The following is a 13,541-nucleotide window of genomic DNA, read 5'->3' on the forward strand; positions in this document are numbered from 1 at the left end:
TTCGGCTGTAGTTTCATTTCCGCCATCACGGTGGCTTGCAGTAGTGAGTATTACTGTGATTTTTCAATCACAGTACAAATTGATATTGCAGAATTTCTGGTAAGTAATTTAGTGTATGATAGTTGCTTTCAAGTTGCAGTGGTGGATGATCCAAGTTAGTAACATGGAGAAAAAAGACAGAAAATGTATTTCAGTAGAAGAAAAGATGGCAATTCTGCGATGTGTAGATTGACATGCCAGAATACCTGTTCAATTAGCTAAAGATCTTGGTTTCTCCGTGTCCACTTTGAACACGATAGTAAAAAACCAGGTCAAGCATTGAACTCGATGCAAAGCAATCTGGTGCTATGTCAAAAAACGAAAATATATCGGGACATCGACATACGACGAATTGGATAAACTTGTGGTGGAGTGGTTTGTTTCTATGAGAGTGTCGGGTATTCCAGTCGATGGTACTATACTCCGAGCAAAAAGCCCTTGAATTTGCTGAGAGGTTGGGGATTAATGGTTTTACTGCATCAAATGGATGGATTGATCATTTCAAGACTCGTCACAATATTGTGTATAATCAAGTGTGTGGAGAAAGTAATAGTGTTGCAGGGGAAACTGTACACCAGTGGATATATGAACTAAAGACTATTATTCAGGACTACGAACTGAAAAACGTTTTTGATGTTGATGAAACTGGGCTCTTTTATAACATTCTGCCAAGTAAAACATTGTGTTTTAAAGGAGAGAAGTGCCACTGTGGAAAACTCAGCAAGCAGATGGTAACTGTTTTTGCTCATGGTCAATGCTGATGGATCAGAAAAATCACCTCCACTGGTAATTGGTAATTTTAAAAAGCCAAGGTTTTTTAAGAACGTGAAAAATCTGCCTACTAAGTATGATGCCAACAACACAGCACAGATGACCAGCAGCATCTTCACATCCACCATGCATGCTCTGGATGCTAAAATGGGGACAAATCACTGCAAAATACTACTGCTGCTAGACAAATGTCCTGCACTCTGAAAATCTGCAGCTCAGAAACATTAGATTAGTGTTCTTTCCCCTAATTGTTCAAATGAGCTTCAGCCATTAGATCTGGGCATCATCCATGCATTTAAATGGAAATATAGAAAAATGCTTGTTGAAAAAGCTGTGTTTATGCATGATAATGGTATGGACCCAAAACAAATGACCATATCAATCCTTGATGCCATCCATTATGTGGCCAAAGCATGGTTGCATGTTACTCCTGAAACCATATCCAACTGTTTCCGGAAGGCAGGAGTTACATTTGCAGAAGAGGGGGAACACTACAGGAGGAAGAAGATATGTCAGAACCCGACAACTGGTATGTGATGGATGTCTTTCTCATCTGGATGGTACTGTACTGGCATCACTCCTCTTTGAATTTCTGCATTGACGTGGGCAGAATTCCCTCCACTACAGCGGTTTTTTTTTTTTTTTTTTTTTTTTTTTTTTTTTTTTTTTTTTGCCATTCTAGTCACCCTTGATGTGGCTATCATCTACATGGATCACAGTATGAAGGAAACAATCTATCAACGTTAGGAAGGAAAAGAGCAACATGGTGAGTGAAAGAAAAGATAGGAAGCTTCCTGTGGAACATACATTATTGTATGTAATGTGCTAATGTCTCATTAGCAATTACATACAACAGATTCATGCATTCATTACACATATTTTCAGAAATACAGTTACAAGTTTTCTTTTCACAAACAATCCCTCACATTAATCAAATGTTCCACAGGAATCTTCCTATCTTTTCTTTCACTCACTATGTTGCTCTTTTCCTTCCTAACATCTTGATGGATTGTTTCCCTCGTATTGTGATCCATGTAGACGATAGCCAAAACTTCTCTTTCCTCTCCTGGATGCTGGTGTGATCACATCAATAGTACCAAGTGTACAGGACATCCTTTCCAACCACCCTGGTAAAGAAGAGGAAGAAGTGGTTGAAGAAGACTGTGATCAAGAACCTATCGTCCCTAGTAATAAAGAAGCAGTCGAAGCTATATCTGTTTTGAGGCAATATATTGCAATCGCATCAGGAGACGATGGGGCATTTAATGCCTTGTACACTGTGGAGAGGCAGGTGGAACTTATAAGAGTGGAGAAAAAGCAAAAACAATCAACAATTAAAGATATTTTTAAATAGATAAATGTAAGTAATTGTAAATTCATTTGTTTTCAGTTATTAAATTTTATTAAAAAATCACTAAAAAAAATAGCCTTTTTTTAGTGATTTTTTTTACATTTCCTGCTAATTTACACATTTTCCCATCAGTCCCCTAAAAAGTGTAAAAAAAGGGGTCTTTATTGTGTGTGTATGTATGTATATATGTATATATATGTATATATATACACCATATTTGCCGGCGTATAAGACACGCCCCCTTTTTTGTACACATTTTTTAGGAAAAAAACTATCACTTAATAGTATAATGAATTTACAGTATTTCAGATATAAAGTAATAAGTAGGTATACTTTCAACAAATACCTAATCTAACTAGGAAAGAGAGGTGCTTAAGGGTCAAAGCAGTATAACCGAGAGGAGACCTCCACATAGCCTTTAAAGGAATGCAGAGAATCGACCAGGGCTTCTGACCTAATGTCCAATCCTCACCTTCTCGTGGTGCACACCCTGTTAGGTATCTACTTGGATACTGAACGAACGAGGATGGGCTGGCAATTTCAGATTTAGCCGCCCAAATTGTATTCTTACTGGTTAAACCAAAATAAAAAATGATAGTATGACACGACAAAATTTCATGCCGGCTGGGGCATCGCCCGGTTAAACAAGGCCCCCATTGTTTTCGCCAGGGAACTCAGGGCGAACGGCAAAAAATCAGCTACTGGAACAAATCTGAAAACAAACCCCAACTCAACATCACTAGAGTTAAAGATCGGTACTATCAACATAAGAAGCCTGAATGGCAAAGAAATGGAGCTAGCTGAGGAATTAGATAAGTACCAGATCGACATAACAGGGGTGACTGAAACAAAAAAGACAAAAACTAGTGAGATCTTTCTGAGCAATAAATACAAAATGTTATATTCAGGCTGTGACAATCAAGGAAAAGAAGGGGTAGCCATAGTATTCAACACAAAATACGAGGCTAATCTTCTTGAATGGCAGTCAGTCTCAAGTAGAGTGATGTGGGCAAATATGAGAATGGGGAACTGGACAATGAGACTTATTTGTGCCTATGGTCCCACAGAAGGTTCTACTAAGGTGGAGAAAAGTGGGGGAATTTTTTGAGGCTTTAGAAAAAGCAACTGACAATGAAAAAGGAAAAGTTGGTCCTTGTTGGGGATCTAAATAGCAGAGTAGGAAATGATTGTCAGACATACAAAAATATTTTGGGAAAATTTGGAGAAAAAGAGCAAAGCTAATAATAATGGCAAATATCTATTGGATTTCTGCTCAGGACATGAACTGGTTATTACTAACACCATGTTCCAACATAAAAATGTGCACAAATTCACATGGAGAGAGGAGGCAAGGAATAAGAAAAGTCTCATTGACTATGTTATTATTGATAGTAATGTTTTCTCCCTGGTGCAGGATACCAGAGTGTACAGAGGGTTTGAAATTGGAAGTGATCACTATTTAGTCTTGAGCAGGATAAAATTGAATTTCATTTTGAAAAGAATAACATGTAAGAAAGTTTTAAAGCGAATAAAAGTTGAGCAGCTCTCAGATGTGAACTGTAGACTAAAATACACAAAGATTATTGAAGAAAAATTGAAAGAGTTTGAGAACAGGAATCAAACTTTGAGATTCAGTTGCAAGCCTTGAAGAAAGCCCTGATTGATTCAGCTAGAGAGAGACAGAGAGAGGCATGTGGTGAAGTTATCTGCAAGGATAAAAAAAATCAGAACTCCTTGGTGGACATAGGAAGTTAAAGAGGCAGTGAAGGAAAAGAAGAAAGCATATCAAAAGTTCCTGTCAAATACGTCAGTTTGTGCTCTTAGAGAATACAGAGACAACTGCAAGAATGCTAAACAAAAGTCATGAGAGTACTTTGGCAAGAATACAGAAAATAAATATCAAGAAGGTGGGAAAATATTCTGGAGGTTGTTGAAGAAGCTTAGGAATGGAGGAAAGAGTGCTGTAAAGGGAGTTAGAGATGATAAAGGTGACTTGAAAATGGATAAAAAAGATATCCTTGAAGTATGGAGTAATTACTTTGAAAAACTGCTAAATGAAACAAGCAGTGATGACAGCACAGTGGTAAAAAAACACTCAACAGGCATGCAGTCAGGAATACATATCCATACTTGAAGTAGAAAAAAGCCATCAAAGGCTTAAAATGTGGAAAGGCAGCAGGAGTAGATGATATTCAACCAGAAATGCTGAAGTATGGTGGTATAAGAGTCTTATAGTGGCTGCACTGCATAGTTCAGAAAGCCTGAACAGAGGGGCGAATTCCCGATGATTGGAGTAGAGCTCTCATAGTACCCATATATAAAAAGGGAAATAAAACTGAATGTGAGAATTACAGAAGTATTTCCCTACTGAGTGTTCCTGGCAAAATCTATGCAGGTATACTTGAGAAACAGTTGAGAAGAATTATGGAAGAAAAGCTTAGTGAAGAACAAGCTGGATTCAGGCCAAATAGATTCTGTCAGGATCAGATCTTCACTTTACGACAAATAGTCGAGAAAGCATGGAGAATATAACAGATTTCTGTATTTAAGTTTTGTTGATTTGGAAAAGGCATATGACAAGGTGCCAAGAGAGAAGCTATTCAATACGCTACAGTTATATGGTGTCAGTGTGGCATTATATCAAGCAATGCTTAATCTTTATTTGAGTTGTAAGTCAGCAGTTAGAATTGAAGGAAGTACAGGAAGATGGTTTAATGTTAAATCTGGTGTGAGACAAGGATGTACATTATCCCCTCTATTATTCATTATCTATATGGATCACATTATGAAGGAAAGTGGTATTAAACCTGATATCAAAATTGGAGATGTTAATGTCAGCTCTTTGCTTTATGTGGATGATGTTATACTTCTAAATAAATCCGCTACAAGTCTGCAAGATTCTCTGACTAAATTGAATAGCTGTTGTAATAGATATGGTATGAAGGTCAGCAATAAAAAGACAAAGACAATGAAAATAGGCAGAATCATTGAAAATGTCAACTGTGTTGTGAATGGAGAACCTGTGGAACAAGTAAAACATTTCAGCTACTTAGGCACAATTTTTTTTTTACTGAAGATTGTAAATTAAATTTAGAAATAGACAACAGAATCAGCAAAGCTGGTATGGTGGGAAGTCAATTGAATAAATTCATATGGAATAAGAGAGAAATTAGTCAGAACACTAAATTAGCTGTATACAAGACAGTGTTCAAACCAGTTTTAACTTATGGATCTGAGAGCTGGGTCAGAAGTAAAACACTTGACCAAAGACTAGAGACTGCAGGTATGAGAGTCCTGAGAAAGATTATAGGCATGAACAGATGGCATCAATGGCAATGTCATATTAAAAACGGGGATATTAGGAAAGAACTTGACATTGTGAGCATCCAGGAATGTCACTTAAACAGAATGGGTGAAGAAAGATTAGCAAAACAATTTTTCTCTGCCAGGTTGGCAGCAAAACGACCCAGAGGAAGACCAAGATATAGGTGGATTGATATGGTACAAAGTGCCTTAGACGATAGAAATATAAGATCTGATAATGTTGGAGTCTTGACAAGTAACAGACTGATTTGGAGGAAAATTGTAGATAGGAAGTTAGTAATGATGTAATTTTTTTCATGTAGTACATTCTGTACACCCCTTGAGGATACATGTCAGGAATTTGATGATGATGGTGAACTAGGAAAGAATACCCACCTTTTAATCTTCTATGTCAAAACTCAGAAATTCATCTTCAGAGCTAAATGAAGAGACACTTGAACCCGCTTCTAAATCAGAATCTGAGTCCTCATACAACAAATTGTCCTCTGTACCATCCAGTGCATTACTAATGCCACACTTCTTAAATGATTTAACCACTCTCTCAGTTTTCACAGCATCCCACGAAGGTTTGACCCACTCACAAACTTGTGAAATGCTAAGTTTCTTCCTGATGGCGTACCTCAAAATCTGAAGACTGCATCAGCTGTTCCACGTCTCCTTCATAAATCCCTTAAATGGTTTATTAATGTAGACATCTGAAGGCTGAATCTGACTAGGTAGATCTCCTGGAATAACAGCTAACTGAGTTTTCAATTCCTTGAGTTTAATTTTAACATCTTCTGTTCTGTGAAAATGAAACTGATCCCGTACTAACAGGGCAGGCCTCTTCAACAGTCTGCCAGGGCGACTAGACCAAATTTTATTTATGCATAACTTCATTCCTTCTCCATCCATCCAGCCTGGAACTGGAATGCTCTCACACACCGCAAAGAAGCAAGAAAGAAATCACTTAACTCGGAACAGAGAAAATTTCCAGAAATGAAAGTAATAAAAAACCGAGTATCGGCGTATAAGACACACTCTTTTTTTTTTTTTTTTTCAGACCTATTTTCAAAGAAAGAAAGTTCGTCTTATATGCCGGCACGCACGCACACACACACACACACAGGAATACCTTGTATAGCGCGATTTACTGGTTCCAAGAAGCGTCTGTCCTATGCAAAACTGCATTGTTCGAAGTCTATTTATAAAGGTGTTCAATTTAATTTGTTTATTACAAAAATTTTGGATAATAAAAATGTTTAAAAATGAAAAAAAAATTGTTATTTTTATTAACTAAATAACAAATAAAATCCTTTTAAACTGATATAAAAGTTGTAGAAAACAAAACAAATATTGCTTCAATTTTAGCATACAGTAATTTACTTTTTACTAGTCTTTTAGTGTTCGTTGAACCATCCTTGTCTTCTTTGTCTCTTCAAGTACTAGATCGCTGTAGCATTTGATGGCATTATTGAGACTTTGTCTCACTTTGATGCTTCTTTCCAAATTTGGGTCGGCATTGAGAAAGTTGGAAGCTTCGTCGATTTTTCTCACAAAAGTTGAAAGGTCAGCAAAGAAAAATTCTTCAACCATGACATCAGTGGGGTCATCTTCGTCTTCTGCTTCATAGGCTCGTTGTTCCAACTCCAAAAGGGTTTCGTTATCCAGATCATTTGAATGAGAATCAATACATTCATTCACATTGTTACAATCTAAACTTGTAAAATCAAGATCTTTGCCCATCTGCACAATTTCTGTTGAGATTTCCTCTTTCTGTGTTGCAAAGGCAACAAAGTCCTTTGAACAATGTGGCAAGATATTATGCCATACAGCTCTCATGTTGCTTTGAGTCACCTCTTGCCAAGATTCATAAATATTTTGAATGGCATCTTTTATGTTAAATTTCTTCCAAAATTCACTCAAAGTGCAAGAATCTTCTTCTGCTGCAGCTTTAATAGCGTGATCAAAAGTTTGTCTTAAATAGTAAACCTTGAAAGTGGAGATAACGCCTTGATCCATCGGCTGCAGAATTGATGTTGTGTTTGGATGGAAAAAATGAATCTTGACATTTTCATCTAAGTCAGTCAGTAGATTTGGATGGCCTCTCGCATTGTCTAATAAAAGCAAATTTTGAAAGGAATATCATTCTTTTTACAATAGCTTCTAACTTCAGGGCAAAAACAACTTTTAAACCAGTCTTCGAAAATTGAACGAGTCATCCTCCACGCTTTTTTATTCGAACACCAATGAACAGGTAAATTGTTCTTTGTAAAGCTCTTAAGAGCTCTTGGGTTTTCCACTCTGTACACTAACAGTGGCTTCAATTTTAAATCACCTGATGCATTACCTCCTAGTAAAAGTGTCAATCGTTTTTTTGACACTTTATACCCAGCTTGTGTTTTTTCCTTCTCTGCTGGAAATGTGCACGATAGCATTCTTTTCCATAACAAGCCAGTCTCATCAGCATTAAAAATTGGATCATCTTTGTAGCCGTCCTTCTCAATAAGCTCCTTCAATTCATTAGGAAATAATTCTGCAGTTTTAGTGTCAGCACTTGCACTTTCACCTTGGATTCTTACGTTATGGAGTCCCATACTTTTTGAAATTGTAGAACCACCCGCGACTTGCTATAAAAGTTTCACTGGTTGTACCTCCTTCATTTTCGCTTTTATTTTGTCATATGGACTTGTTGCTTTTGCAGTGCTCATTCCATGTTGTTTAATCTTTTCTTTGCTCTGAATAATTGTTCGTACAGATGACTCATTCATTGAATTCTCACGTGCTATTTTAGCAAACGAAGCACCGTTCTTGTGACATTTTATAATTTCAAGTTTCTTCTTTGATGTCAACTACTTGCGTTTTTTTGTTACTCCAGCAGTGTCATCTTTGTTTTGTCTCTTTTCACTCATACTTAAATAATAAAATGCCTCTGGGAAAGAGCATGTCTACGTGAGAGCCAATCGAATAACTACTGCATAAATGTGGCTCTCGACTGTCACTTGCAGTACCTGGGAGTCGCCGATCAGTGTTGACAATGTTAGTTAATAATAAAAACCTTTTTGGACCAAAACCCACATTGTTCAAAACCGCACTATACAAGGTATTCCTGTGTGTTTGTGTGTGTGTATATATATTTTTTTCTTCATTTATTTTTTTACATAGTTCTGAAAACTCTACTCTATAGACCAAACATGGAACTTTTTCAAGCCATTTCAGGCTTCCAATAAGCAGGGCAGTAGGTGACAAAATTCATCTCCCACTTAAAGACAATCACAAGCATCCATGCTCACAGTGGAATTCAAACCTGCAGCCTTTTGGTTGGAGAGAAGACATGCTAACCACTTGGCCAACCAGGTCAGCACTGTTGGTTTAGCAGAAATGGAGTTAAATGATGGATGCCAGTTCTGCTGAACATTGCCCATGGAAACATCTGCAGAAAATGCAAAAACTATCTGATAGAAGGGTCATAAATTAGCTAAATTATTAATATTACAATGCACACTTTCAAGGAGTCCAAGGACTCATCATAGGAGGACACTACTTCAATAGACACATCTCACCATCTTGGAAGTTTATTTTTGCACTTGGTTAGGCTATAATAAATTTAGTTTAATCCTTTATCCAAGTGTAAGGTGGAGCAACACCAGGCAACTCTGAGCTAAGGTGGACCAATCTCTCATCACTCCTTTTCTCAGTATCTTCCATAATGCAAAGCACATCTCCTTGCAGACATGTATTCTGCTATGCATTAAGGAAGGGCCACTACCCAAACTGGTTTTGATCTTTATTGAGGTGTCGTCAGTGGGATGCAGACCCAAACGTGGAGATACTAAGGCAGAAGCAATAGGAGAGGTCATATTTACCTGTACAAGTTGCCTGTGTGAACAAATTAGTTTCTTTGTCCAATTCCCTGTTTTCAAATTTGCCCATAAAACTACTTAAAATTTCCTGCCAATCAATACATTTTTTGTGTTCTGATGTAATTTCTACTTCTTCTTTTCATTGTTCTCCCTGGCTCTATAACGAAAACAATGTGGCCTAGTTTAACTGGGCAGTTCCCCAGCTGCTATGAAAATGTTGTATTATCATGTTTGTTTTAAGTTTAAGCCAATACAGAATATACTTTGGTTGGCTATATTCAAAATTGTATTCTGTGTTCAATTAGCATCCATTGATACCTGCTAATACAAATCCTAAAACACACCCAGACTCACCGTCACCAGAGTTTGTGTCACAAAATCTGTATAATATCAACATAAGAAGCCTGAATGGCAAAGAAATGGAGCTAATAAGTAATAATTAAATAAGTACCAGATCGACATAATAGGAGTGATTGAAACAAAAAAGACAAAAACTGGCAAAATCTGTCTGAGCAATAAATACAAAATATTATATTCAGGCAATGACAATCAAGGAAAAGAAGTAGTAGCCATATTATTCAACACCAAATACGATGCTAATCTTGTTGAATGGCAGGCAGTCTCAAGTAGAGTGATGTGGGCAAATATCAGAATGAGCAACTGGACAATGAGACTTATTTGTGCCTATGGTCCCACAGAAGGTTCTATTAAGGTAGAAGTAGAGGAATTTTTTGAGACTTTAGAGAAAGCAACTGACACAATGAAAAAGGAAAAGTTGGTCCTTGTTGGGGATCTAAATAGCAGAGTAGGAAATGACTGTCAGACATACAAAAATTATATATTTAGTTTAATCCTTTATCCAAGTTTAAGCAGACGAAATTTGCTTACACTTGGATAAAGGATTAAACTAAATATATAATTTATAGTCTAACCAAGTGGGAAAAAACTTCCAACATACAAAAATGTTTTGGGAAAATTTGGAGAAAAGAGCAAAGCTCTTTTCTCCAAATGACAAATACCTGTTACATTTCTGCTCAAGACATTGACTTGTTATTACTAACACCATGTTCCAACATAAAAATGTGCAACATTCACATGTAGAGAAGAGGCAAGGAATATGAAAAGTCTGATTGAGTATCTTATTGTTGATAATGATGTTTTCTCCTTGGTGCAAGACACTAAGAGTGTAGAGAGGATTTGAAATTGGAAGTAATCACCATTTAGTCTTGAGCAAGATGAAATTGAATTTAATATTGAAAACAACATGTAAGAAAGTTTTGAATGAATAAAAGTTGAGCATCTCTCAGATGTGAAATGTAGACTAAAATACACAAATGTTCAAAAAAAAAAATGAAAAAGTTTAAGAACAGGAACCAAACCTTGAAGATTCTATAACAAGTCCTCAAGAAAACTGATTGATTCAGCCAGAGAGGCATGTGGTGAGGTTGTCTGCAAGGATAGAAAAATTAGAACTCCATGATGGACACAGAAAGTTAAAGAAGCAGTGAAGGAAAAGAAGAAAGCATATCAAAAGTTCCTAGCAAATAAGTCAGCTTGTGCTCTTAGAGAATACAGAGACAAATACAAGAATGCTGTGTAAAACTAGCTCAACAAAAGTCATGGGAGGACTTTGGCAAGAACATAGAAAATAAATATCAAGAAGGTGGCAAAATATTCTGGAAGTTGTTGAAGAAGCTTAGAAATGGAGGAAAGAGTGCTGTAAAAGGAGTTAGAGATGATAAAGGTGACATGAAAACGGGAGAAAAAGATATCCTTGAAGTATGGAGTAATTACTTTGAAAAATTGCTAAATGAAACTAGCATTGCTGACAACACAGTGATGTTATACTTCTAAATAAATCTGCTAGAAATCTGCAAGATTCCCTGACTAAATTGAATAACTGTTGTAATAGATATGGTATGAAGGTCAGCAATAACAAGACAAAGACAATGAAAATAGGCAGAAGCATTGAAAATATCAACTGCATTTTGAATGGAGAACCTATACAATAAGTAAAACATTTCAGCCATTTAGCTGAAATGCTTTGCTTGTTCTATAGGTAAGAAGTCAATTGAATAAATTTATATGGAATAAGAGAGAAATTTTTTAGATGAAAACACTAAATTAGCTATATTCAAGACAGTGTTCAAACTAATTTTAACTTATGGATCTGAGAGCTGGGTTAGAAGTAAAATACTTGACCAAATATTAGAGATTGCAGATGTATTATCGTCCTGAGAAAGATTAGGAGAATGAACAGATGGCATCATTGGCAATATCATATTGAAAACAAGGATATTAGGAAAGAACTAGACATTGTCATCATCCAGGAATGTTTTAGCAGGGCTAATCTAATGTGGTAGGGTCACTTTAACTGAATGAGAGAGAAAAGATTAGCAGAACAAGTGTTCTCTGCCAGATTGGCAGGAAATAGACCCAGAGGAGGAGGAAGACAATATATAGGTGAATTGATACACTGAAAAGTGCCTTAGAAGACAGAAATATAAGATCTGATGATGATGATGGCGTTTTGACAGGTAACAGACTGATTTGGAGGAAAATTGTAGATAGGAAGTTAGTAATGATGTAAATTTTCATGTAGTACTATCATATCCTGTACTCCCCTTGAGGTTCCATGGTAGGAATTTGATGATGATGATGGATATCTGCTATTTGGATGCACCACATGGAGGTGAAGTTTGGGCATCAATTTAGAAGCCTTTATTAGTTCTCCACATTCCTTTTATTCAGCCTTCACCCAGTTATCTACCTTTTGACTCTTAAGCTATCCCAACATATATATAATGCTTCTTATATGAAGAGTTATCCATGAATGGATCAAGGGTTAAATAATTTGGAAATATTGTTCTAGAAATCAAACATTTTCTTAGGCCTCCAGTATGTAGTGCTCTCGCATCTTAGGATGAAAATCATCTATCATTTATACTCTTATCTAGGAGTGTAATGCATACTAAAAAAATGGTGAGAGCTGAGGGTCATCAAGCAAGATGGGAAAAAAAACAAGTGTCACCCCCAACTTTAAACTAATCCATTTTTGAAACAATCTGTGTTAATTTTACTAGATCAGACACAGCTAAATTGATTGTAATGAATGAACTTACAGCTAATATTTCTTAGTGTTATGCTGTGATTCAAAAATTTTTCTGTGGGTTACATTTAATAATATAATTTATTCTGTTACTTTCAGTAAATTCTTCCTTACTGTTATCCTTATCTGAGAATATTGATTGAAAGCAAAACAACATTATATATATATATATATATATATATATATATATATATATATATATATATATATATATAAAATGTATGCCTAATTATAAATTTTTTGCTTTATTGTTATTATTGCTATTCTCTTTTTAGGTTGTCGCACTTCTTGTGATGGGCTACTATCCAAATGTTTGCTTTCACAAAGAGAAACGAAAAGTACTTACTACAGAAGGAAGGGCAGCATTGATACATAAATCATCTGTAAACTGTTCCAACTTGCCCACATCTTTTCCATCACCCTTTTTTGTTTTTGGAGAAAAGGTAATATCAGATATAAATATGGAGTGTAAAATCTATGTGATAGCTATAAATACACTGGAAATAAAACAGAAGTGCCCCCCCCCAAACTTTAAACTAATCCATCTTTGAAACAATCTGTGTTAATTTTACTAGATCAGACACAGCTAAGGTGTCCAAAATGTTAAGGATGATAGCTAATTCTGAAGATTACAGCCACAAATTCAGACAAATCAGCTTGTGGTAATTTGTATCACTGATGATTTTGAGCAGTAAAGTGAGTACATGTTCAAATTTTCAAATTGCACACGAAGGGGTTATGTGGTAACAAAGTTCATTGCCTGTGAGCAGATGTCTGCTCACAGGCAATGAACTGATACATTCTGCAGCTATCTGATTCAATAGAAGCTTCTTTCAAAGTATGCATTATTGGGGACAATTTATCATTTACATAAATGGTATGGTCACAGCATTTCACTGTATAACAGATGTATCAATGGAATAAAATTTCATTTCTGCATACATCATCATGTTAAATATTAAATCGTTCCGCTGAGTAGTTAACCAGTTATAACCTTTCAAAATGTGAACTTTAATTATAATCATTTTGTATATAAAGGTTGAAAATGTTGCCACAATAGACTTTTTAGCATCTAATCATTATAGTCTCAAGTTGACACTCTCAT

General features: G+C 35.9%; 1 protein-coding gene across 1 annotated transcript in view; it reads left to right on the top strand.

The window, feature by feature from the left end:
* The window catches only part of LOC150092745 (ATP-dependent RNA helicase A-like), a 337,554-nt gene that overhangs the window by 294,964 nt on the left and 29,049 nt on the right, over positions 1–13,541 (top strand). Inside the window, 2 exon segments of the mRNA XM_090414778.1 lie at positions 12,712–12,856; positions 12,859–12,879. Coding sequence (XP_090270904.1) covers positions 12,712–12,856; positions 12,859–12,879 — 166 coding nt within the window.

This window comes from Typopeltis vanoorti, chromosome 25 (assembly GCF_054136105.1).
Source record: "Typopeltis vanoorti isolate ZY-2024b chromosome 25, IOZ_Tvanoo_1.0, whole genome shotgun sequence".
In the NCBI taxonomy this organism is placed as follows: Eukaryota; Metazoa; Arthropoda; class Arachnida; order Uropygi; family Thelyphonidae; genus Typopeltis; species Typopeltis vanoorti.